Source organism: Xyrauchen texanus, chromosome 45 (assembly GCF_025860055.1).
Source record: "Xyrauchen texanus isolate HMW12.3.18 chromosome 45, RBS_HiC_50CHRs, whole genome shotgun sequence".
Taxonomy (NCBI): Eukaryota; Metazoa; Chordata; class Actinopteri; order Cypriniformes; family Catostomidae; genus Xyrauchen; species Xyrauchen texanus.
Window position 1 is genome coordinate 19,299,726 of NC_068320.1, and position 23,921 is coordinate 19,323,646.

General features: G+C 38.0%; 1 protein-coding gene across 1 annotated transcript in view; it reads left to right on the forward strand.

Moving 5' to 3' along the window:
- Positions 1–1,916: 1,916 nt before the first annotated feature.
- Positions 1,917–23,921, forward strand: part of LOC127637433 (semaphorin-3aa-like) — a 48,691-nt gene continuing 26,686 nt past the window's right edge. Inside the window, exons 1-3 of the mRNA XM_052118496.1 lie at positions 1,917–2,442; positions 18,111–18,271; positions 22,625–22,687. Of these exons, the coding sequence (XP_051974456.1) occupies positions 2,331–2,442; positions 18,111–18,271; positions 22,625–22,687 (336 nt within the window). The 5' untranslated portion in view covers positions 1,917–2,330. The remainder of the gene's footprint in view (positions 2,443–18,110; positions 18,272–22,624; positions 22,688–23,921) is intronic.

Genomic DNA, 23,921 nt, shown 5'->3' on the forward strand with positions numbered 1-23,921 from the left:
TTGCACAACTTTTAACCTCACAATCACACCAACAGGTGTCGAAAACTTGCTGCATTAGATCAAGAGATTACAAGGAACACTGTACAAACCACAATATTCCCAACACAACTTCTGTATTTATCAAGCCTCTCTGACTAACAGGATCCATTTGCTGTGTTTCAAAGGTGGCCACTCCCCTGTGCATCTCATGTTTCGGAGGCTATATTTACCACTTTGACACTGACAGGCCCCTTGAAGCTAGTTGTCAATAAACTTTCTCATTTTAGTGCATAGCGAGTCACAGTTCATTAAGACATCATTAGTCAGAGCACCCTGACAAATCCCCTGCACATTTCTACTGTATGGAAGAGCAAAAACCAGAGGAAAAGTTTGACACATCACTGGACATACTTGGGATATGGTATCTACTGTTGGTGGATGGAGAGCAGAGTGTTCCCTGCTGAAAAGACCAGCATATGTTGTGCTTTGGGTGCTGGCGTCTTCATCAGTATTTTTGATGGTCACACTTAACTAACATTAAATATATAAAAGACTATGTATTTACTGTTTAACTACATGTTGTTCTGCAAAATTCCCAAATTTGCTGCTACTGAGATTGAGGTACGGGTAGGTTTAGGAGTAAGGGTAGGGTTAGGATTAGGGGTTAGAGTTAGGTTTTAGGGTAAGGGTTGGGTTATGGGTAAAGTTAACAATGTAACTACAAATGTAATTAAATGCAACAACATGTATGTACATAATAAGTATATTGTATCAAATAGTTAAGTACATAGTAGTTAAGGCCACCTAATATAAAGTGGGTCCTTTTTGATTAGCTTACCTGGCAAAGTATCCTTGGTCCAGTAACTTCATGAGGTAAGTTATGCTGGTGAAAACAATGTCTATGTTGGTCTGCCATCTAGACCTGCACCAAACCAGCACAAATCAGCATAAATCAGCAAAAACCAGCTTAGACCAGCGTGAAAATTTGTGTGTGAAGTTCTACCAGAGTTTGCAGGTGGATGATTTTTACCCTACTGCTACCTAAGGTGTGGATGTATAGGGTCTGTCTATCATCTCTGCAATTCTGTTTGGTGTAAACACCATAAGAGCTTGTTTGCTTGTAAAGGTGATGAGATATTAACACAAACCTGCTCATGAAAGCAGGAAACACTTACATGTGGACATGCCAAAGGCATTGAGAGATTCATGGGGCTTTTTTTTTTCATTCAGGTTTATGTATAGTGACTGGTTACGTACACATTTAGTAAGTTTGTGAAATGCCTACAAACACACTCAGCTGGTGCTTGTGAGGCACTTTTGTCTTTAGCACTAAGGGATGAAACATCACATATTAACAACTCTGTGTATCAGAGGCTTTGCTACAACAAAAATTTATTAAGAGTTAAGAATTAACAATTTTAGTGTAGCTGAGGCTTTACTACTTATTAGACAATTCTATTTAGTTTAAGTTTTTAGGATTTTCAGTACATCTTTTTTGCTTGCCTTATATTTTAGTAAAAAGGTTCAAGTTTCTTCATGGAGACCAAAGAGGAACACATTTATGGTGATAGATAGATAGATAGATAGATAGATAGATAGATAGATAGATAGATAGATAGATAGATAGATAGATAGATAGATAGATAGATAGATAGATAGATAGATAGATAGATAGATAGATAGATAGAGAAAACAAGAGCGAGGTTGGGAAGACATTGCATTGTGGCTACAGCGTTTAAGCAGTGTAGAAATGAAAGACCAAACGAACCTGTACAGAAGTCTCTCATACCTCTTCTTTCAGCTCCGCTCCCTAATTCACCCCCCTCCCCTCCCTTCAGCTGCTCTCCCGTCCTCCTCCTTCCCTCCCTTTTTGCGCCTTGGTGGATGGTTTATGGCTCTCTCTCTCCCTCTGCCTCTCATTCAGCCTGAGCGGTGGACACAAGCAGAAGCAGTCTGTGAGAGTGTGTGTGAGAGTATGTGTGTGTGAAGCCGGAGTGGAGTGGCTCTGCCGGATCAGCCTGATTCAGCCCTACTGAAACTCTACCTCTTCTGTGAACACAGAGTCCCACTCAGCAGTCCAGCACAGCAGGTCTGGAGAACCCATCCCAGAGGAGTACACCTTTACCCCCACGACCACTGAAACGGCCCCCACATGGAGCCCTGTGAACCCCCGTCTCCTGCCTGGCTTGGGATCTGATTTCGTATTTCCCCTTTGGGGACGAGCACCAGGCACTGGATCTTTTGAAGTAAGGTGGAACTGTGAGGATCTCTGCTATCCCAGAGGGAAGCACTTTGCTCTGGGCACTGTGGGCTTTAAGCCCCCCTGGGCTGGAGGCCAGCGCTCCAGCACCATGGATTACCTAGTTGGGATTTTTCTCCTGTTGTGTGGGGTGGTGTTACCTGGAAGTGTGGCACCCCAGCACACCAAAGAGAATGTGCCCAGACTCAAGCTCTCTTACAAGGGTAAGTTTTAAAATCAGACTGATCACCATATTATAACGCACGGAATAGAAACTTTATATGCTCTTTGTTTGTTTTTGGGGGGTTCTTTTTGTGTATTTATTTGTTTTGTTTTTTTTGTTAAATATTTTCTTCTATCCCATACCTATTTATATTCTCAAAATTGACACTTTTTATATTAATAATAATAATTATTATTATGATTTATTAAAAACATTTTGGTATGCTTTACAAGAAGGTTTTATGTGTCCTATAGTTGTTAATGCATTTGGTGTTATGAACTAACAATGTACAATAATTGTTTACAGCTTTGATTAATTTTGGTAAATGTTTATAAATGTATAAATGTACTATTGTTTATTGTTAGTTTATGTTAGTTCTTTAATGGTAACATTTAATGTTAAAATGCATTAGTGTATGTACAAATTAATTAAGTCATAAATCAAATAATTATTCATGTTTACTATTGCATTAAATGATGTTAACATCAACCTTATGTATATTCTGCTTGCTTCACTCTGTTTCTCCAGTGTTTCATTTCTGTCTAGTCTCTGTCTCTCTCTCTCTCTCTCTCTCTCTCTCTCTCTCTCTCTCTCTCTCTCTCTTACATATGATCTAATCTCATTTTGTGCTGATAGATTGTTTCCATATGTTAACAAGTGGTCTTAGTGATATGGACCTGTATGTGTTGGCTCTTCCACATGATTTTTCTTGTGCATTATCCTATACATTTATGAACTCTGAGTGAGGTATTTTGACTCTGCAGCTGCGACCAGGAGTCTGCGGGCATTAGTCAAAATTCCTCCAATTCCTCTCATGCCTTTAAATTGATTTTACAGCAATACTTTGAGTTTATTAGCTTTGTCTGGGTTTTCAAGGAAAGCACAAACACTCTCTTATCTTTAAGAGTTGGATGAGATAGATAGATAGATAGATAGATAGATAGATAGATAGATAGATAGATAGATAGATAGATAGATAGATAGATAGATAGATAGATAGATAGATAGATAGATAGATAGATAGAAAATAAAGAGTGACAGACATACAGACAGAGATAGATAGATAGATAGATAGATAGATAGATAGATAGATAGATAGATAGATAGATAGATAGATAGATAGATAGATAGATAGATAGATAGATAGATAGATAGATAGATAGATAGATAGATTGAAAAGAATGAGTGACAGACAGACAGATACATACATACATACATACATACATACATACTAGGGATCTACAGGTATTTTAAAAACACAAGCATGATTCATTCTACTGTACTCTACTGTAAATTGCACTCGAATGCTCGGGTGATGCTGGCCACTATGCGTTAATGGTGGTAATAGCAAACATGTTATTCTCTGGGCTGTGCTATTTTAAAAGAGACAGTGGAGAGATCCAGACTATAGCAGCCTCTTTGTAAATAAGAGCTTTTATCTCCCATGGAAATATGTGCCAGCATTTTTGGCATATTTTGGGCTGTTTCCTTTTTAATGTTAGCTCCGTGGGCTTGCTGTGGTTCTTTATTCAGGAAAATGACCAAAAGTATACAAATCTATGCATGGTGGTGATCTCTCTTGCCCTCGTTCTCCCTCATTTTGTAAATATAGCCTTCTGTTCTCTTGGTGAATATGTGCATCTGATGTTTGTGTTTATTGTAAGGTCTGTGTGTGGCATGGGTTTACCCCACCAGGGTCCATTTAATGATCACTCGTTTCTTTTATAGATAGAGAGAATGAAAAAGGAGTGCAAAGAAAGATTCATTTTTGTGTTGGTTCTAACATGTGTTGTTAGGAACGCCGAGTACTTAGAGCATGCAAAATGGAGAGAGAGGAAGATCTGTGAGGACATTTTATTTAAGAAATTCATTGTTGCTCCAAGCATCGGCATCTGCTGTTTAACTTTGAGAGAAAAGGCTGGAGACTTTAATATAAAAAAGATTTCAGTCCATCTGTGTCCAATCATATGCATTAATGAGTTAACGTTATTGTGCTTTGAAGCCCCCCCCCCCCAGATTCCTGTTAGGTCGTCCTTTTTCACAAGTGTTAGGCCTGTTTCTCACAGTTCGCACAAGCAGCGTGTAAGTAGTATTGCATATTATGTTCAGATGCCATTTTAACAGTTAATATTAAAGGGACTGTTCACCCAAAAATTACAATTTCTGATCATTTACTTACCCTCATGTCATCACAAATGAGACTTACTTTCTTCTGCTGAATACAAACAAAAAAATTACTTTTTTTTGTTTTGTTTTTTACTATAAATTCTCCTCCCTGCCCAGTAGGTGGCAATATGCACAAAGAATGTGAATCACCAAACGCAAAATAAGAATGTAAAAGTGAAAGTGGAGATTTATAGTAAATAAAAGGACTTAAATATTGATCTGTTTCTCACACACATATATGATATTGCTTCTAAGGGCATGGATTTAACCACTGGAATCTTTGGATTATTTTCATGGTGCCTTTAAGTGCATTTTGGACCTTCAAAGTTCTGTCCAACATTCACTTGCATTGTATGGACATATAGAGCTTAAATATTCTTCTAAAAATCTTAGTTTGTGTTCAGCAGTTGAAAGTCATACACAACTGGGATGGCATGAGGGTGAGGAAATGTTGAAAGGATTTTCATTTTTGGTGAACTATCCATTTAAGCTAGCGTGCCAGTACAAGTAGTTTTACCACTGCGCTTATTTTTTACACTCTGTAGATATTTATCACCAAGACCTTTTACAAGATATTGTTTTTATGGAGCAAAATAAAGCACTGGACTGTCTGTCTGACTTTTTCTGCATGCAGTGATAGGCACAAACACTTTCTGTGCAGTAGAAATCTGACTAAATCCACACAATTAAGCAGTTTACAGCCTACACGACAACACGTAAGGCCATGTAAACACCATAAATGTTTTTTGCTTTTCCTTTATTGGGCTATAGTTATAACGGTTCAAGACAAAATGTATATTTTCGTCCATTACACCGATTTCACTTTTCATGTCAACACATTTACCGCCATCTTATTGGCTTATCCAATGTGCGCAAGTGTTGTGTGTTTGCCTGTTTACATGTTGACGTTAAAAACAGAGAATAGCCGGATGGTTTTAAATAGGCTCTTTAAAACATTTAGGATGGTAAATGGCCCCACACACTACAATAAGATGTTTTCCCATTGGATAAAATGCTTTGTGTGTGTGTGTGTGTGTGTGTGTGTGTGTGTGTGTGTGTGTGTGTGTGTGTGTGTGTGTGTGTGTGTGTGTGTGTGTGTGTGTGTGTGTGTGTGTGTGAGCGTATATTTATCACTTTGTGGGGATCAAATGTCCCCATAAGGATAGTAAAACCCGAAATTTTTGACCTTGTGGGGACATTTTGTCGGTCCCCATGAGGAAAACAGCTTATAAATCATACTAAATTATGTTTTTTGAAAATGTAAAAATGCAGAAAGTTTTCTGTGAGGGTTAGGTTTAGGGGTAGGGTTAGGTTTAGGGGATAGAATATAAAGTTTGTACAGTATAAAAACCATTATATCTATGGAAAGTCCCCATAAACACTACGGAAACACTACGTGTGTGTGTGTGTGTGTGTGTGTGTGTGTGTGTGTGTGTGTGTGTGTGTGTGTGTGTGTGTGTGTGTGTGTGTGTGTGTGAGACAAATGTGTCTGATATATTTTCAGCCAGTAGGATGTGTGAGAATGGAGGCTGGCTTTGATAATTAGACACCTGGCCATGGTGATAGAGCTGTGTTTTGTGTGTCTGTTGGTGTGTGTGTAATGGAGAGAGATAGTCATGTCCACAGGTGTTTGATGGCTCTTTTGATGCTGTGCAGTATGACAGATCGCTGTTCACACCCACACAGTGTCTGAGTGTTAAAACGATAGAGGAAGAGAGGTAAGGCTAGAGAAGAAGAGTGGAAGGGGGGCTTAGGGTAGGTAGAGACCGCGTGTTTTAATGAAGGCGGTGGGTAGACAGTAGTTGGCCAGGAGAGGATAGTCGTTAAGTGAAGTGTCATTCACTCTCACTCCCTCTGTGAATGCAGCATAGTAATTAAGCCAAATAAACGTGCAGACATGATCTCCAGGGACACACACTCGAACGAGCATGGAGAGAGACACTCACGGGTATCGCTTTCTCACACACACACATAGATTTATCATGAGTTGCACATGGAGCCTGCAATTCATGGACACTCGCAGCCATGTCGCCTCTGGGGAGGCCAGTCGGACGATCACAGTTGGAAAGATCCATCTTAACAGGGCACAGTTGTTAAATGATGGCAGAGTGATAGATTTTCCCTCCCTGTAATTATACCACAACCATGACTTTTCTCTATTCCTTTTTTACGCTTTAAACTGCCGTCTGTGAAATTTTCTCTTGTCAGGTCCATCAACACACCCATACATCCATCAGTATGGAGAGAGAGAGAGACTTGTGGGGCAGGCCTTCGTATACTTGTCAAATGCTGTCAAGTTGAAATTAAAAACTGCCTTTTGGATCTCAAACATGTGGTTATGAGGTCGTGAATTCACACTGTAGGATTAGTGGTGGGTTTAAAGAGTCCATATGTTCCCCAAAAACTCACATAAATACCATTTGAGGTGGATGGGCAAGCATGGGGTGGTTGTGGTTAGTGTATATGAAGACAGTGCCTCCTGCAGGTGGCAATATGCGGGCACATGACTGTGAATAGGAGGGGGGCCTGTAACATCCCCACTCTAACATGTTGGTAAAATGGTGCATCAGTGACTTTAAAGTGCTTGTGAAACAACCTGATAATGACTTACTACAGCATAATTACCGGGCTTCCCGTTTCATTACATTGCCCCATCCCTCCTGGGATTGATTGGGCGACACTGGGACGAGGAGAGACTCTGTGTCATCGGAATTCAGCCTAAATCTTCCGAAATAGACACTCCTCACCCGACCGCACTGGACGCAGACTGGAGGCATCCCATAATAGCGGGCTGGTCGCTGGCTGCCGGGTGAAGTGCAAGTTGCCATTGAGCCACTATTTGGGCTGGATGGGAATGATTATATGGAGAGGCTGGGAGTGATGTTGGTTTCTCTCTCTCTTTCTCTCACGGCGTCATCTGCTCAGAGCACTGTCTCTTTCCTGTGTCTTTTCACCAGAAATCCACAGTAGATATCTAGCCTCTCCCTGTCTCTCTTGTTTTCACATTCTAGACCTTTCTCTCACACTTCCTCTTTATCATAGTTAGTGAAACTACTTTAAAACTGTAGTTTGGAAATAGTCAAGATACTTGTACAAATTTGTAATTACACTGCAACTATTTCATTATATATTAGGCTGTGAATCAAAAAAAATGTTTTACTAATTAATGCCAGTTGTCTTTGATTAATCATGATGAATCATGGTACATGATACATTACAACAAATAATTAAACAATAAAAAAAAAGTTTTTTTACGGGAATCGTTTTTTTTTTAATTAAATATATCTTCTGGCTTTTTCCAGGGGACGTTTTTTAATAAAAGGATCAAATGGGCAGATACAAATCATGTCAAGCTTTATTGGCTAGATAAACTTAAGAGTACACTGCCAATGCATTATTAGATACTATACAAACATTTTGAATGCTATTGTCTAATTTGCTGTAGTTTAAAATCTCTAAACTATTATTTATTTGGCTGCCGTTCAGTCTTTACAGGTATACCTGGCCTGAAGCTTGCTGAATGGGCAGGTACATCTCAGTCTCTGTCGCACTCATGCTAGGTCTCTTTCTTGCAGTATTGTTTTTACGCTGGTTCAGATGACAGTTACTGAGCATTTCAGAGTATTGCAAAGAGATATGGCAACTTGCCTATATCTCTCCCACACCTGGTTCACCACTTGTGCGTCTCCATTTTCCATAAAGTTAATCCGATATTAATCCATGTTTATTATGCTTGGGACATGCACAGCGCATTTTGAATAAGCGTGTACCGCTCCAAAAAATCAGTTTCTGTGCTTGGATGTGCAATCGAGTCAAGCATGTACCGCCTGTAAATTTATAAATGCCAATTTTAGCCAAAGAAATTGGTGGAAAACATTAGTGAATTTTCAGGAAGTGAAAAAAAATTCCTACTTTATTGGCATAAACACACTGCAACTATTTCACTAGGGGGATGACTATATACATAAACTGCATATTTAACTAAATATTGTGTTTTTTGTTAAATTATTATAATAATATTATTATATTATGTTATGTCACTACAAAATGTTATCCATTTAATCAGTTCATTTCTACGAACCGATTCACTAAAACGAATCACACCTTCCAATGCCTCAATATGATTATTATTACTTCAGTTAGTTTGACAGTAAAGCATTTTGAGTCTCTAGCAAAAGGAAAACAGCTGAGCTACTGTCATGCTACTGAAAAATGTAGTTAGTTTGTTACTGCCCAACAATTCACTTTACCTGTCTATTATTTTTGCTATCTCTAAGATTGTGATTTTTCTTTTATCTTTCGTGTCCTTCCTCTCATTCACTCTCTCCTTCTGTTTAATTCCCTCTTTCAGTGTCTCTTTTCTTCTGTCCAGAGTGCTGTTGAGAACTTGAAGGTCAGCTGAAGTCTTTCTTATGCATGAATTATTTACTCGGTGGCTGTGGTAAGGGTTCGTCCTTGTTGACCTTTTTATGTACCACAGTGTCCTGTTGTGTGCAGTCTTCCACGGACAGCTTTCTGTTAGTCCTGTTAGAGGGCTCTTTTCATTTCAACACCCACTTGGCTCAGGGATTTGCACATTAAGCTTAATCTCCATAACACAGATTTATTAATTAACAATGTGTTCGATTATTCAGATGTTGTCATATGTTGCGTATTAGGTTACTGAGTGGATCTTGAGTGTAGTGTGTTAGGAGGCAATGCACCTGTCATTGAATTTCAATAGTGTCCATAGACAAACGTTCCAGACGAGTCAGATTTCTTACGACTTTAGTGTGCGTGTATTCATGTGTATGCTTGTTTTGCTTCACTTGTTAGGGCAATATTTCTGTTATTTCTGTCAAGTCAGTTTCATTTATATATTTATATTTACAATTCCGCAAATATATTAAGAGAGAAAGATTCTTAAGACTTTTTTCTTTTCTTTTTTTTTTTTTTGGCAGTGGCATATTTACAAGTAAAACAAGGTGTATAAATGGGACAAAAGGTGTCTTTAAAGAAATAGTGTCATGCGGGTATATTCATTATGATTAGCTTAATTCAAGAATGATAGAAGTCAAATCTTCTCAAGTATTTGTATAGTTGTTAAGTTCATTAAGTTAAGTTCTATAGTATAAGTTCATCATTGCCTCTGATGATTTAACTCACACAAGCTAGCTTACCATAGTGATCCCTCATCAGTGCCAGGTGGCTTTTTGTTGATAGTTACTTCTGGCTTCTATGGTAATTAAATTCCACCTCACAAAGGCTGCAAAGTACTTGATTTGTTTTGTTTTGTAACAATGATCGCTTGATCATTGACGTAGAATCGCAGTTGTGTGTAGGTGCATTCCAATCGGCCAACAGTGTGCTGCAAAGTGGACTTTACATGGTATTCATCCACCTTAAGTGGGATTCTTAAAGGGTGCACATACAGTATGTTCAGTTAGAAGTGCACTCTAAACAGCTTGGGGAATAAGATTACATCGATACAGGAAGCGGAGATGGGAATTTACCCACCAATCATTGCAAACCAGTAGAGTACTGCACAAAATATGGCAAAAAAACAAAACAAACAAAAGGTGTTTGGGGACTCTGCCATTTGTAACTGTATCTAATGTCAAAATGGGTAAATGCGTTAATCACGTTAAAGAAAAATCCACACATTAAACATTTTAAAAGAATCACATGCTAATTTTTATTAATTTAATTTTAATTAACGTGTAAATGTTTTACTTTAAATTTAACTGTACATTTTTATGCCATATCATCTTTTGCTCTCTGTACATGAGCTGTGTTTCTGTGTTTTCACTGTAGCAGCAGAGAGTTGATTCAGCTTAAGCTGTGTCTGGCTGCACAGTCTGTGGCCAAGGGCCAGCTTTAAACAGACTCTGTGGTTCACCCGTCATGTCGCAAGCAGATTCAGGGGTAATTAAAAGGTTCCACATACTCTCCCCTCTCTCTGTGGATCAGGGCAGCACAGGAATCTCATGCGGTCATGCTCAAATATTGTGTTGCAGTCTGCGAGATGGGAGATCAGAGAGAACACTGGAGTTTTAGCGGTGCGTGCGCTTTCATGTGGAGCGACGCATGCACTTAGATTGCAGCGCATAAATGTAACACCACAGACAACATGATATTTACATTTTGAGCCCTAGATGCTTATGTTTTAGCTCAAAATGCCTTATATTTAATTAGGGCTCTATTTTGGAAGTGTTTACTCTTGTACTGTGCCCTAACCAGGGGCAGCGACGCTATAAAGTGACATGTGATAAAAGCAATCTCTTAAATATAAATCTTAAAAAAAAAATGTTTATGTCCTCAACAGCCTTGACTGCAGCGTTACATTGTGTAGTCCCACCCACATATGCAATTGCATATGCAAGCATACGCCATATGCAGTGTTGGGTACGTTACTCCAAAACAGGAATTCATTACTAATTACTAATTACATCTTCTATATTGTAATTAGATTACTGTACTAATTACTCTGTCTGAAAAGTAATTAAATTACTCATTACTAATTACTTTTCTAAAACCCATATCAACTTTGACCAGATGGACAATAAAAGGACAGACATCAAATTATTATTTTAATTATTTCAAATAAATCCTATAACATCAAATAAATTATTCTTGAACTGTTCTTAAACTGTTCCTAAATGGTTAATAAAATCTGTTACTCAAAAATGATCACTATTTTTATCATTTCTTCTCCAAGCAAGTGCATTTGTTGCAAAAGGTTGAATTTCATATACGCATCTTAGGCAACATTCATAACAGTATATTCAAAGTAATCAGATTTAACAATGCAGAGCGGCCCCACAGCAAACCAGAGCAAAAGGGAAATATTTGGCTTATCGATTATCACATGCTGAAACTTTATTTTTACTGAAACGTTACAATCTGGATGTGTAACAGTGCAACAGTCACATGAAGTCCTTTTTGACACCTGAACTTCTTCAGAACATTGAATCTTCATGACAACTGCACTAAAAACAAGCTAGACGCAGCGCAACAAATGAAACAGAACGCAGGTGTCTCGAGTTGCATTTTTAAATATTGAAGCTTTTTAAATTGATACGGTGTCTAAAATACATCGGTCCTGTGCGAGACTCAAACAAAACAGCAAGATACATTGCAGCTGTCAAGATATCCATCTAGTGCATGATTACATCAGAAAACAATTGAAACACAGTGCAGACATGTGGCAAAAACACGTACGGTGTGAACAGCCCCTGCGATCTCTTAGAAATGTACATCTATTAGGGCTGTGTATCGCCAGCCAGCCACCTCACGATACAATACTTATTGCAATATGAATGTCGCAATTTGATATATTTCACGAATGTAAATTGAATTATAATGTCCATTTTGCTTACAGTATTAAAGAAATTCTCTTTCAGATAATGCTGTTATTTACAGACATATACATTTTACACATTTTATTTTGTCATTAGTTTAATTAGAGCACATGGGGAATTGGGCATTCCAAAAAGGGGAGAATTTTTTTTTTATAATAATAGTTATGAAATTGAAATTGCATTTGTTATATTGCATGTATACAGTATATTATTACATGTTTTTATATGCCTAATTTGTACTATTTACAAGTATTTATGTAGAACAAGTGCTAAATCGTTCTCTTTAAGACCTGTGGCAGGGACTTTGACAGTATTGTTTGTTTGGTTGAATGGCATCTTTACAGAATCCATGCTATGGGTGATTAGAATTAAATTAATTAGAATTGTTGTTTTGATAAATAGCTGAGTGTAGAGAACAGAAAGGATATTAAAATAAACATTATTAAACAACAAATGGTTTGCTTGGATCTAGTCTTCAGACTCACATCACACAGAAAGGGTCAAAGCTTTTACTCTCAGCACACAGTGAAAATATCTTGGTGCTGAACTTCTTCGCCACTACACAACTCAAACACTGTTGAGTGAAATCTAAAAAATAATATTTACTAAAACAAAACAAATTGTTTGTAGCATCTGGGAAGTATTTACGCACATATGTTTGTAGGGAACTGCAGATAGAAAGATCGATCTTATCATTTTAAGAATTGACATTGGGATCATACAAATGAAGATTAAGTAGAAAATCTATATTTTTGTTCGGCCCTAGAACCAAACGCGTGACAGAGGTCCAGCATATCCGTGAGAGAAACCCTGAATCCTGCAGGATCAGTTTCAGTCTATTTCGTGCCTCATGGAAGTGTCTCTGACTGCACTGAAAATAATAAATAATAAAATAGCTATAATTGGCTCTGTAAATTTACTTAGCTCACTGCTAATCGTGAACATATTTATGCATTTAAATGCATCTCATCCTCTTAAACTTTGTGATAGTACTGACTGCACCCATGGTAGTTTTTGATGATCTTTGCAGATGCTGGGCAAAACAGACGTTATCTGAGTTGTCCAATAATTATAGCAAATCTCATTGTTTTCTGCCTTTTACTTCTGTCCGTGAAGCGTTTTTTTTTTTTTTGTGACATCAAATAATTTCAATTTAGATTTCTTAGTAAGACAACAATTTTACTATAATTTACTAAACAGATAAGCACATTAAAGTACACAAAAAAAAATAAAATAAAGCAAATAGCTATTAATTCTTTAATTATAGTAATATAAAATAACATTACTACACTCATATTAGCTACAATTAGTTTATTAATTTTAATTAATTAGTGTCACCCGCCCCGCGACCCTGTACACAGGATAAGCGGTTGACGATGGATGGATGGATGGATAGTGTCACCCATTATACTACTAATAAAATGTAATAACGTAATCAAGCCTATTAATTAAAATAGATATAAATCAAGCTACCATATGATTTTTAGTTGTGTACTGTACATCATGCCATCAAGAAAATGTCTTACCATGACATGGATTTTGGATACTCAGAAAGAACTTTTAGAACAACCGGCCAAACTTCTTTTTTTTATATATATATAAACAAATTAAACAAATTCTGTGACTGATAAATTCACAGTATACCCACCTCTTCAGTCACCTCTAAACCACTGGATTGGTCCAAAATCCTGCTGATCATAACTCAACATTAAACATCAAATATGTGCTGATTGGCAGGGATTGTGTCGCATCACACTGAATTTTCACTTTTTCGTGGGGACAGACAAATTACTTGCTTAACATTTTTTTAAGCTGCATTGTGCCTATTAAAGGAATGTTCCAGTTTCAATAAAAGTAAGGCTCAATCGACAGAATTTGTGCCGACTGTTATGTGGCATAAAAAAAAAAAGTAAGGCACTTACAATTGAAGTCTATTGGGCCAGACCATAAATGTTAAAATGCACACTGTTTTTAAAGTATAGCCACAAGACTTAAACATTGTACATGTTAAATTGATTTTAGTATGACAAAATTGCTTACTAACCATATCTGTGTAAAGGTATGTCCAGTATTACAGTATATCCATTGTCATGATGACTTAACGTCAAAACCCTGTAATTTTTATGTTAATGTAATGTTAATGGACTAGCCCCATTCACTTTTATTGGAAGTGCCTTACTGAAACTGCATATATATATATATATATATATATATATATATATATATATATATATATATATATATACACTGTATATAAATGAGGGACAATTACATTTTCTGTGGCAATCAACATTATGCTACAAATGTCTAGCTCAATTTTTAGTGAACAAAACTTAATTCAATTTTTACTTTGCTAGTGTTGCAGAAATGACATATTTCAGCTTTAAGCTGATTTTTTTATTTACGTATTTTATCTTTAAGTAGCAGTATGTGTGTCTTCTGTAAAGCAGACATCAGTCTTTCAATCTCCGGTTGGCTTTGTTAAGGGAAGATTGTGGTTTAAGCCAATTTGCAGTGACATAAATTGTCTGTTTGTACAGAGGGGTCTTTTATTAAAACTAATGGGCATAAATACATTTTTGATTACATTATTTTTCCTGTTTGTGTTACTGGGATCAAATTACCCCTTGGATGTCAGCCCTCTCTCAGCAGCCCTTCACAAGCTGTCAATACAACATTCTCACCCCAGTGTGAGGCTCTCATAGGCCAAGATCCAACACGGTTACTGGGGCAACTTACCAAAACCTGCAGCCAGTTACATGCGAGAGCAAGTTAAAATGAAGCAAAACTAGGCACTTATTCATATCCCAGGGCTTAAAGCAACATGCAAAACAGCGTGTTAAGCAAATCTCTGTTTCTAAAATCTAGGTTATCTCAAGCACGAAACCGACAAGACTGAACCACACACTTAGCCCATTGAGAAAGGAGAACTTTTGCCAAAACCATGTCATGGTAGACAACCTATGTTTTGAAGCACGCCATTGTTCTGGCTTAAATAAACAGGTAGCGCCCAAAACCATCTGCAGCACTCACTTTTTATTCCTTCTTTCTGCACTTCCCTTGCTCTCCTGGGGAGGCAAGTAGCCTGAGGCGGACACAAAGCACAGAGGCAGTAGAACACGCGCACACACGCCTTACACCACTCAAACATATATACACTCACCTAGACACTTACAGATGCAGAGATACATAATTGTGTGCCCTCTCCAAAATGATATCATCTGGTTTAGTCCTTGAGACTCATTTTGCCTGTACTCTTTGATTTTCACTTTCTAAACACAAAAACACAGACAGGTTAGCTTTTTGTAAGTTTGTGAGTAGAATGTCTTTATTTGGTCTCAATTAAGAGCAGAGCCAATTACTTAAAGAGTAGTAAGGCAGTTTTGCACTGGATTAGTCTTTTTTTTAAGAATGTTAATCTGTTGGAAAGGAGTGTAAATAAAAGATAACCTTGCATTATATAAACAATGAGTAAGAGAAAGAGAGAAACCTTTGTTTAGCTTTCCACTTCTTTAACACTCACACTCCATTTGCTTAAAGCTCCTATCCAGAGAGATGTAGCCTCAGATAAAGCATGTGTGATTTGTTGTGTGTGTGTGTGATCATGGCTACCTTATGTGGAGGCCTTGCCAAGGCAGCAATTTAAGGTCTTCAGAGTTCAAGCAGCAGTCGCTCACTTTCAGCTGAAGAATAGTGAAACTGCCAGACTTGACCGTCAGATCTTGAGCCAGAATGGCAGGAGAGTGAGGGTGTGGAGAACTGCTAATGGCAGTAATGGAGAGACTGACAGAGCAAAGGGAAGAAATTAGGCTAGAATAAGAATATTTGGCACATGAAGGGATGCAAAGAAGGGCTAAATGAGTGAGAAAGATAAAGATGAAGTGAGGGGAGAGAAACAGAGAGTTTCAATGAAGTCTCTTTCCATGATGTCCTCTTATGTTCTCACAGTCCTCCCCTAAAGTCAGGCAAGAGTAAATCAGTATGATTTCTTGAACTTTCTCATAATTGCTGAATGTGAACAAGAATAAACCCTGTTGTGAACCCCCATGTGATCTTTTCCTGACTCTTGAAGATATGAAGGTTCCTCAATGGTTATTTGGTTTCCCCTTAGGTTCAACAAAGAACCATCATCTTGTCAAGAACCTTTTTTGCCCAGTATTTTTCTTGAGTTGAGGCTGTTTATAAATACCAGTATAGATCAGGTTTTTTTTAGAACTAGAGAATGAAAATGAGAAGGAGGTTTCTTTTCCAAACAACCCCTATTTGTGGAGGTCCTCCTATATGGCATTAGTCTGTTATACCCTTTCTATATAAGCAGCAATTAAATCTATTCCTCCTCTATGAGCTCAGAAGCATCTTAAATGAGACTATGCTTTGTAGAGTACATCTCCACAATAATGTGAAAGATCACGTTATTGACCTTTGAAGAACACATTTTCCATAATTATTAGACAGCTCTTTGGAATACTTATTCGGATTGGTCAATCATAGCATTCTGTGGTTAAATATCTTTTAAAATTACAGCTAAAGTATAAAATTGACTGTAACAGGGTGTAATGGAAAGGAGGAGGGCAGGGCAGCTGCCTCTTGCACTCTCTCTCCCAAACTGCTGCATCTCATTGCACCTATCCCTCTCCTCAGCTGATAAGCCCAATTGTGGGCCGGGTGTGCATATTCCCCTCATGGATGACAGCCGTTCCTCTGCATCCATTCGGCTGGTAGCAACTCCTCCGTCCCCCGGCGGATGGCGCGGTTGCTCCTTTGGGGTGGATGGTAGTGGCGAGGACTCTCGATGACGCATCCCTCCTCCTCCTTGAGTTTTAGCACCAATGTAACAGGGTTCAATGGAAAGGAGGAGCTTGTTGGGGTGCCATCAAATTGTATGGTTGCTTAACTTATTGAAATTATAAGTCATGAAGAGAGACACGTGAGCTGCAAGTGTCATAAAACACCACAAAATGAAGTGGTTGCTTCAGCAATTGCATTTTTATCTCACATATCTGTTAAGTTTAATGTTTATAGTTTACAAAACCTACCTGGGAGGTAGGTTTTGTTGTTTAACCTCAGTTAAATTTAATCTCTGTTAATTAATTGAAAATCAAATTGCTGTTGCCGCTGTTTTATAAATGCAATAAGCCTCTAAAACACCAATTGCCTGTGGTAAAATCATTGAAACGCACAACCTCTAGTGACTTATTGCTTTAATATACTGACTCAGCCAGTGTCTTTCAGACAGACCCAGTATCCATATATCTGGATGTTGCTTGTGATTGGTTAATGAAACTCTTGTGTTAGAGGTAGCGAGTGAATGCTGTTGGAATGAATAGACTGAACTGTGCCCATTGTGCATTTGGTCCTGTGGGAATGCTGTTCTACATTTGATATGCAGTGTTATTGACACAGGCATGAGAAGATGGTCTGTTTCTCTTTAACACTTACTCTTGCTCGATCTCTTTGTCTCTCTTCCACAACCAGACAGATGCCCAGAATCTTAGAGGAAAGAAATGCAGATGGCTACTATAGGAGCGGATTGATCTGGGCTCTAGAGAAGGGCTGCAGTCTATGCATGTCACTGTTGATTAGGATTTGTGTGAGTGTTGCAGAAACGCTGCAGCGATTTTGGCCTCACCCTCTCTCATGAGCAGATGTTCAACCAGTGGCTTCTGCAAGCCATTTCCAAAGACATTTCTCTTTCACCTCTTTCTTATCATTCTCACTTCATCTCCTCACCACATACTTTTATGGGACCTTGTCTTCTTGCTCACTGGAATAGTGACAGTTATTGTATCTTAGGTCATTATATTTTCACAGTGTCTATTGCTGTTTGACAGAAAGTGTCTTTGACTGTATCTGTCAAGGGAAATGTCAAAACAACAGTGGTTTTATTTGATTTCTTGTTCCTCTGGTGCTAGTGGACTCTCTGGTCTTGATTTACTAAGATTCCAAAAAAATGGTAGTAATGCACTTGTGCAGTCGAGAAAATTACATGGGGCAATTGTAAAAAATTATTTTCTTAAAAAGTATTTATGTCATGTTTTCCAGTAAAATAGCTAAACCTCAAACAAGATACATTTACATAAGAAGCAAAATTGTGTAATATAAGAAGACTGGTTTTCAGAGATTAAATCTCTTATTCTCTACTTATAATTTTTCTGTCTTGCAGAAATGCTAGAATCCAGTAATCTGGTGACTTTTACTGGATTTGCAAACAGTTCAAGTTACGACATGTTCCTATTGGATGAGGAGAGAGGGAGATTACTGGTTGGAGCAGAGGACCATGTCTTTTCTTTTGACCTGGTCAACATCAACAGAGACCTCAAACAGGTGACTTACACACTTTCCAACAAATTGGGGGGGTGGGTATTCATGCGCCCGCCGATAGCATCATTTATTTGTCTGTCCTTTAGTGAATCAGCACCTGATTCACTAAAGGGACTATATAGAAATCAAGTAACGGCACAAGCTCTTTTGCTAAAAACAATTTGCACGGCACAAATCCCTGTATTGCAGGTCTGTTCTTCTTAGTGCTAGGTTGTGGATGATGCAGCATACTACTATGATCTGACATACATTACTGTGACTGTACAGCATCTCTCCATCACTGGGATCCAGGGTAGGGTTGCACCAGCTGTGCATAAGGTCTCACGTAATTTGGGACATCATTTTCATACTAAGGGCTTGATAACTACTAGTTAGTTTGTAACTAAGTCAGTGCTTAATTTGGTTGCACCACCTGTTCTTGATGCAATACTTAAATTATAGGATGTAAGCTCTCCGTAAAGTAATGCGTAGTCGCATAATATGACATTTACCTGTATTTATCCAATAAATAAGCTTGGTATTATTTAACATTTCACAACTTAGTTCCACTGTCTACATATGTGGACATACATTTTTGGAGAACTATTTCATCTTGTTTAGGGGCTACTAGTTACAAAACAAAAAGGGAAATGGAAAATGCACACAGCAGTCATGATCGGGTCTCAGAACGTTAAGTAAAACACAGTTTATGTCATGTTTCACAACTTAAATTGTGCAAGGCGAAATAGTGCAATCTATAATAAGCCTAATGTACAAATAGGCCTGTTTGTGCTTTAAAGAATGCAAAAGAAGTATTTTTTCTGGAATAAAACAAAATGACAACTTAATAGTCAACGTCCCACAGAGATGACTAGATTGCTTTAAATTGAAAGAACATACAAAATCTGGCATATATTTAGCAAATTCAACAAAACATAAGAACACTGCTGGCAAAACTCTCCTCCGAACATTGATTCAGCTAATTTGAAGATTAGCCTGACTGTATCTACAGTAAAGTTGTTGCTACTGTCCTGCTGTCCTGATTTAGAATGGCAGAGCAGTGAATGGTTTTATAGAGTTTGTCATAGAGACGCAGGGTCATCAGAGATCGGCTTATCTTGCTCTAATTTCTGCACAACTTGCTCTTATTTCTCTTTCTCTATATCTATCATTTAATCTTGACCTCCCTCTCTCTGTTTCTGATTCTCTGATCATATCTACACCGTAATGCCTCTTGTTCCCTCTATCGCTCTTGCTCTTTGTTTCTGTCTCTTGATTCCATTACTTTGATTTTCCTTTCTTTTTTCATTCTTTCTTTGTCCTGGGGGCTGCCGACCATTTGCTTTATACTTCTATCAGCTTGCCTCGGAAGGGTTAAAGAGTTAGTTCACCTTAACCTGTTAACCTGCACCAGTGCGCAGTCGCACCGAAGAGTCCCTCCCCCCCCCCAGTTTAATGTTTATGAATAGATTTAACGTGAAAGAACATCATTAATCTTGGCAAACTATATATCATTTTAAAGGTGTAAGCCTCAAGCATCGATGATAGAGCTCTGTTTTTCGATGAAAAGCTTATAACGAATGTATTTCTTGCATTTATGTAAGCAATACAGATCAAACAAACGTAATCAAAAGCGGAGTACTTACCAGTAGTGTCGTAATAACGAGCCACACACGCATCCACTGCTAAAAGTTCCAGATTGGATGGAAAGGTGAGGGTCCACTGAATAACATCCCATAGAGCATTTTTAGTCCAAAGAAACAATAACGTTGTAACATTGATGGTTATTCCTTTGTTTACATCGAGTTTCTTCAGGGTGAAGTATCATACTTGTCGGTTATGCAATAAAATTATGCATAAAAACAGACTCCGGTAGCCGAACGTTATATGGGTGTGTTGCTTAGAGTGTAATGAACAAATTAAGACCGCACACACACACACAAATACAAAGATAGGCAATATATAGGTCGAAATATCCAAACACTGCCGTCAGTTTTTTGACGTCATGATATGCTGATCCTATTGTTTTGTCTTTACAAACGAAAGCCAATGAAAGAATTGAAATGATATGACTGATAGAAAATGTAGCCAAGCAGTGCACGATTCCAACGATATCCGGGAAGTTTAAATTCCTCGCGAACAAGATGTTTTTTTATTTATTTGAATCAGCCACTCTAACCTGCGAATTAGGCTGTGACCACACCCCGTCATTTGACAACAAGCGAGCCATAGTAAAAAGACGGTTCCCCAGTCAACATCTGTTTTCGCGTCTTACTTACTGGACGGATTATCTCATCAAATGGATCGTCAAAAGAAGTTTTTTTCTGCTGAAGATGTTTTATTTGAGATCACTTCGAAGCAGCGATGACGAAATTGAGGAGTGAATACAGCGACGACGGTGATATACTTGAGGGCCGGAAAAAGATGGTCCAATTTTACATCGGTGAGTTGCTATGTAACATGCACACATTATACGTGTGTGTGTGTGAGAGAGAGAGAGAGAGAGAGAGAGAGAGAGAGTGTGTGTGTGTGTGTGTGTGTGTGTGTGTGTGTGTTTGTTTGTTTTCCCATTTGATTTATATGGTAAATGCATTGTGGTCTGAAAAGACCAAATATAAAACAAATGGCTTGTCTGATGGCTGGCTATCAGTGTGATTGTTTGTTGGTTCTATGTCTGACCATCCATATGAATGCTGTCTGTATCACTGGCCATCACCAGCCATTGAATGTTGAATGGGCGACTATCGGTATGAATAGTGTATATGACTAAAATAGCTTGCAGTACCCTTCATAACATTTGATCATTAGGTTGCTTTTTGAGGTATCCAAGGAGGCTTCTTGGTACCTGGACATAGTCTCGGAAAAAATATTGCAGAAATCTCATTTTTCATAATATCTTCCTCAAATGTGAAATATAAACTGATGAGACTTGTGGCTTTCAATCAATTGCCTAACTGGATTCATCCAGGTTTGTTTTCATTGATTTTTCCATAAAATAATGAAATGTTACTTGCAGTACAAATTATCTTCAAGACACTTTAAATTCTATAAATTTTTGTCTGTGTAAGTTTTTTCAACTTTTACATTTGGGTAATAAACTCCAAAGTGTCTTCTTTTTAAATATGTCTAAATTGTGCATGTAGAGCAAATTGTTCAGTAACTACAATTATTTTAGTTTGGGGATGTCATTTCTGGGGATGTGCCTCAGGCAGGGGAGGTAGAAAGGGAACCGACATAGTCTTGGAAAAAAGCTTGCAGGAACCCCATTTTTCATTATATCTTCCTCAAATTTGAAATATAAACTGATGAGACTTGTGGCTTTCAATCCTTTACGTAATTGGATTCCTCCAGGTCTATTTTTATATATTTGTACATGAAATAATAAAACATTTTTTGAAGTTCACATTATTTATGAGGCACTTCAACTTTTATAACTTTTTATTTGTTTGAGCATTATCAACTCTGATTTGTTGTTAGTAGAGTGCCAAGTGTCTTCTTTCCAAAGAGACCTTAATTGTGCCTGTGGTACACTGTTCTCAGGAGCTATATTTATTTTAATTCAGGTATGTCATTTTCAGCTGCGAGCCCCTGAGTGGGGGTGCAGGTTAACAGGTTAAAAAAAAAACTATGTCACCATTTACTCAACTTTCTTGTCATGCTAATCCCATATGATGATCTTTCTTTAGTGGAACATAAAGGGAGACATTTTGAAGAAGGTGCTGGACATGTTTTCAATGTAGGTCTGAATGATTTGTTCACGAATCAGGCTGATCTGGTTCTTTAGTTCAACTGACTCAATGATCCAGCTTACTGAAGGGGAAGATTTTCAGTGAATTTTCTTATGTGTCTGAAACCAAGTTAAGGTTAAATAAATGATGACTGAATTTTCATTTTAGGGTGTACTATTATTCGTTTAAAGAGTGTCTTTTATTGAACACGCCTACACACATACTTAAGCAATTCCATTGTTTAAAGATAAGAACTTGGGGCTAGTGATTTGGCAGATTATTAGGAAGAATACCTTTGCTAATCTCAGAGATAATGCTAAATAAAAAACATTTTGAACAGTGTGTGTGTGTGTGTGTGTGTGTGTGTGTGTGTGTGTGTGTGTGTGTGTGTGTGTGTGTGTGTGTGTGTGTGTGTGTGTGTGTGTGTGTGATTGGCTTTCTGAAACGCAGTCTCTCACACTCCTGTAATAAGTCGAATGGTTGTACTTTTCATCCTCGTCACAGATGGAGGTGGCAGAAGGACGGCAGGCTGCAGTCGTTGATTATTTTACAGCCAGGATTCATGCGGAGTGCCTTAGTCAGTCATTTGCTGTTCATTGTGTTCACCCAGCACACATTATCACACATTCTCTTTTTCACTGTTTTATAGATCGCCTGGCCTGCCACACCTTCCAAGCGTGATGAATGCAAGTGGGCAGGAAAAGACCTGGGGGTAAGTGTAGGGGGAATGAAGCAAACCTCCTTTTACTGTAACTCCAAACTACATCAAACTACAAGTGTACACTCTTAATCTACACTCTTAAAATGTGGTGCTTGCAAAATTTTCCACATGATTGGTTGTTTACTATACAAAGACAAAAGAGCCTAACCCCAAGACTCAATAATATTCTGGTTCATAGATAATGGCTCAGGTAGTTCCTTCACTTTAAGTCTATGGGATTTTTTTGCCCTGAAAACATCCAATTGCTTTGAAAAGTAATAGCACACCTCTCCTGAACAAGCCACATGATTTGAGATATCATTCTCATCTGTAGCACAAATCAGCATGATCATACGTGAAGTCAGCATGATGTTTGGCGTCTGGGGGTGGTGTTTCTAAATTTCGGTCAACGTATACCGATTTTGATGAAAGAAAAGTCAGTCTACTCTTTCCAATTTCACTGTGAGATCAGGCTGCTCAAATATAAACAGAATTTGGCCCACTATTGAGAAATGATATGAAATTAATATTCTGAACACTGGGTGTTGCTGTCACATGCAGCCACATTTCAGAGTGCATTTGTCTCCACTAGTGCATTCTCTTTAGTTCCCACCTGCTTCATCCATTGGAAGATTTCAGGATTTTGGATTGAATGGATGAAGCACCTCACAAAAAGAATGATGCACTTGCGATAGGTTTGCTATCAGGTATACTTTGCTAATGTACTCATTTTCGATAAAATGTCCCGAAACCACCACACATCATACAAGTGAGTAGAGCTGTCGTTGTGCAGCGCGAGTGGGCTCAAAGGGTTTATTGAGCGTTCACAGAGACGCACGAGCCAAGGACACTTTCCTAAAATGTTCTCAGTCTGTAGCACATGGAAGTTTAATTAATTGAATGATTTGGTTCATTCTCATGTGTCATTGAAACATGAAAAATGATTCACAGACTTCTCAGTGCCAGTTGAGTGTTAGGACATAAGAGTGAGCTCAAGAAACTCAGGCATCTCTCCCTGTACTGCTCAGACTTATCTTGCACTTGCGCGTCAACCAAGTTAAACAAATAAAAACACAAAATTGTATTGCATTGCAAGTAACAAGCTCTTACCCAGTATAATATGTTGTATAATAATGTTACATTACTGCATTGTCAGATATGTACTTTTCGATAAAGGGGCCAATAATCGCTCACTGGAATACATTTTTTATGTGTATGAATTTTAAGGACTCTATCAGATGGTATT